Below are 3,330 nucleotides of genomic sequence, written 5' to 3' on the forward strand. Positions count from 1 at the left end.
GGGGGGGAGAAAGTTCTTTAACCTTTGTTGCCGGTGAAGCCACCAACTCTGGCAGTTGCACGCTTCTCCAACTATCAGAAGTCATAGACATGTGGGACTCGCCTGTCCCTAGCTGAGGTCGGTTCCTTCTCTTTGACACATCCAAGGAAATCTTTACAGCACCTTTTTTCCAGATTCAGACCCAAGGGTAGGGTCCTATGAGTGCCTCGCCGGTTCCTTTGACACCTCCACGAACATAAATGGTCAACCGGAAAGCCTCCAAGCTCTCTGTAACCCCATCACGATTTCTTTTTTTTTTTGGTATGGTTTATCAGTGCTCACTAAGGTCCTTACAAGTGCAAAATTGTACATCCTACATCGGACCAGAAACGTCCATAGTCTTCCCAACTTTGCATCACAGAAACTTGAAGACCATGCTCTGACCTCTTATTACACTACTTCTTCAGCCTTCGTCGGTTCCTTCTATCCTCTCCTCGGTCCTTGCTAAAAGGTTCACGAGGAATTCCATGGACCACAGAAAGGAGAGCCATAGCTTTCACCTTTATTTTTCCAAAAAACAACACCTCCGCTAGTTCAGTTCTTGGTTTAAGTCCTCAACAAGGTCTGCAACAGTTTGCCCTTGGTCTTTGACACACTGATTTCTTGGTGAAAGGATGCTGTGTTAACATCCACGAGCTGTTGGGCTTCACTGTTAGCACTTCTGGCGCTGACCCACCACGGTTGGATTTTGCCGTCAACCACGGGGAGAAGAAGCCTCCTCTCGGGAATGGATCTTCTCCTGCGGCCGTAGCCCTGGGAGCTCATTTTTCTGGCCGGTGCTGTGCTGTCCTTGTCTTTGTCAGTGTACTGGTAGACCTTGTGGGCCAAATCGTGGACGATGCATGTGCCAAATTTGCAACCCCTGTAGGAAATCTGAGGGTAATTGCTGAAGCTCTGACGGTATCTCTTCACGCGGATATGGGCACCATTGCTGATAGGAAAGAGAAGAAAGAACACCATTAGTTAAATGGTTGTCACTCTTTATATTTTACATTTAAGACAACGCCAAACAACTCCAGATACTGAGGGACAACAGTCACCAGAAAACATCATGCAGGTATTTGTAGTTCCTCAGTTGCAGCAATACCAATGGTTGCTTATGTTTAATGTACATCTAATATAACTTCTTACTATCTATTATAAAAACGCATTTTCGGCCCCAAGGAGACAACTTTCTGAAAAAGTTGAATTACTTCTAACAATTTTGATGTTGATAGGATATCATTATGGCGGATTCAAAACGTTCCACCATCTAGAGTCACCAGATATAACATGGTGACACCAAAAGCTATATTCCAACTGGAGAATATATTCAATATAATAATAAATGGTGTTTATAGGATATCATTATGGTGGCTTCAAAACGTTCCACCATCTAGAGCCACCAGATGTATCATGGTGACACCAAAAGTTAGAGCAACCTTAGCTTCCAATGGGAGAATATATTCAGCAATATAATAAATGATGTTTATAGGATATCATTACGGTGGCTTCAAAACGTTCCACCATCTAGAGGCACCAGATATATCATGGTGACACCAAAAGCTAGAGCAACCTTAGCTTCCAATGGGAGAATATATTCAATATTATAATAAATGATGGTATAGGATATAATTATGGTGGCTTCAAAACGTTCCACCATCTAGAGGCACCAGATATATCATGGTGACACCAAAAGCTATATTCCAACTGGAGAATATATTCAATATAATAATAAATGTATCTTGGAGGCACCAAAAGTTAGAGCAACCTTAGCTTCCAATGAGAGAATATATTCAGCAATATAATAAATTATGTTTATAGGATATCATTATGGTGGCTTCAAAATATTCCACCATCTAGAATCACCAGATATATCATGGTGGCACCAAAAGTTAGAGCAACCTTAGCTTCCAACTGGAGAATATATTCAACAATATAGTCAAAAGAGCCTATAGAGAAAAATATAAGTATAAAAGTATACATGTGAAGATATTTACCTGCTTTGGGGCACCATAGAGTCCTTAGTATCTTCTGTTCTGACAAAAGAACCTTCAGTCATTGCATCACTCAGCAGCTGTACAGTCAAGTCTCTCTTCATGCGATTCATCCTAATTAGATCCCATCTACAAGTGCAATAAAAACAGGTTTAGAACTCCGATACACATATAAAACCTGATAGTGTACACAAGTTTCAAGGAACAGTCAACTTTTTTTTTAAAGTCCATGAACTTACTTTTTTTTGTCTCCTAGACTGACTTCCAATCTTGCCATGACGGAGCCAAGGAAGGTCAAATAACTCATGAGGAGCACGATGGTGTAAGCCAACTCCATTCTGGACCGATTCCTGGTGGAGAAATACAAAAACGAGCTCTTTAGAGGGGTTGTCAAGAGTCCCATGCACAGCCTGAAATCATCTCTGCAACTTGCAGAAGTTTTTTTTTTTTTTTAGCCCTGTTCACATTCTAATCTGTGTTTGCTTTTTAAGTTTTTTATCAGTTAAACAAACACACAAATCTGGAAATACTTCCAAAACATCAGCTGGGGCGCAAGTAGAGGACTCTGCACCATACAAAAAAAAAGCCCCTAAGCAATACACTATTTAATTACCCGCCTAGTGCCAATAAGTAGGTCTAAGAGGTTTAATTTTAATCTTCCACGCCGGTGCCGGCTGAAAATTCTGTATTAATACCAAAGCACATGGAAAAATTCCTGCTGCAGTTGCAAATGATATTCTGTCTGTGCAGAGAAGCAAGACACAGGTAGGATTTAAGGTAGGATTGCTAGGTAGGATTTAAAGGGAATTGCTCTATCATTTAGTATGTAGAGATCAAGTTTGGAAAGAATGCCTACCTGTTGCCGGAGGGATAATCCAAAGAGAGTTTTCTTGCAGGAAGGGATATAATCCAAAGTTTTGGGAGTGAGTTGCTCTGTGAGCTGTTCACTTGCTGTTTGGCTGTTGAGCGGCACAGGGCTGCCTTATAAGACCAAGCCGGTGGGCGTGGCTAGGGGGTTGAGTGACAGCCACTGTATACTGAAAGCATTACAATGCACGCTGAGCCCTCTGTAATAAGCTCCTATTGTGTTTCATTGCTGGAAAAATAAGCAAGATTACAAAAAAAGTCCAAATCCTGCCCATCTGCACACTGGATGTTTCCTAATAAGGGCTGTTTGGGGGAATTGTGAGTAAATAAGATTGGCATTATGTATATGTGTGTGGGTGTCTCTCTGTGTGTGTGTGTGTGTGTGTGTGTGTGTGTGTGTGTGTTGTTACATAATATATAAGATATTACTAATATTACCATCATTATT

General features: G+C 41.1%; 1 protein-coding gene across 1 annotated transcript in view; it reads right to left on the minus strand.

Annotated features, from left to right (window-relative positions):
• Positions 1-22: 22 nt before the first annotated feature.
• The window catches only part of ADM (adrenomedullin), a 6,284-nt gene continuing 2,976 nt past the window's right edge, over positions 23-3,330 (minus strand). Inside the window, exons 2-5 of the mRNA XM_018554868.1 lie at positions 2,872-2,974; positions 2,255-2,365; positions 2,019-2,144; positions 23-970 (exon numbers count right to left, since the gene is read on the minus strand). Coding sequence (XP_018410370.1) covers positions 586-970; positions 2,019-2,144; positions 2,255-2,365; positions 2,872-2,974 — 725 coding nt within the window. The 3' untranslated portion in view covers positions 23-585. The remainder of the gene's footprint in view (positions 971-2,018; positions 2,145-2,254; positions 2,366-2,871; positions 2,975-3,330) is intronic.

Source organism: Nanorana parkeri, unplaced genomic scaffold (assembly GCF_000935625.1).
Source record: "Nanorana parkeri isolate BGI_ZX_2015 unplaced genomic scaffold, ASM93562v1 scaffold10, whole genome shotgun sequence".
In the NCBI taxonomy this organism is placed as follows: Eukaryota; Metazoa; Chordata; class Amphibia; order Anura; family Dicroglossidae; genus Nanorana; species Nanorana parkeri.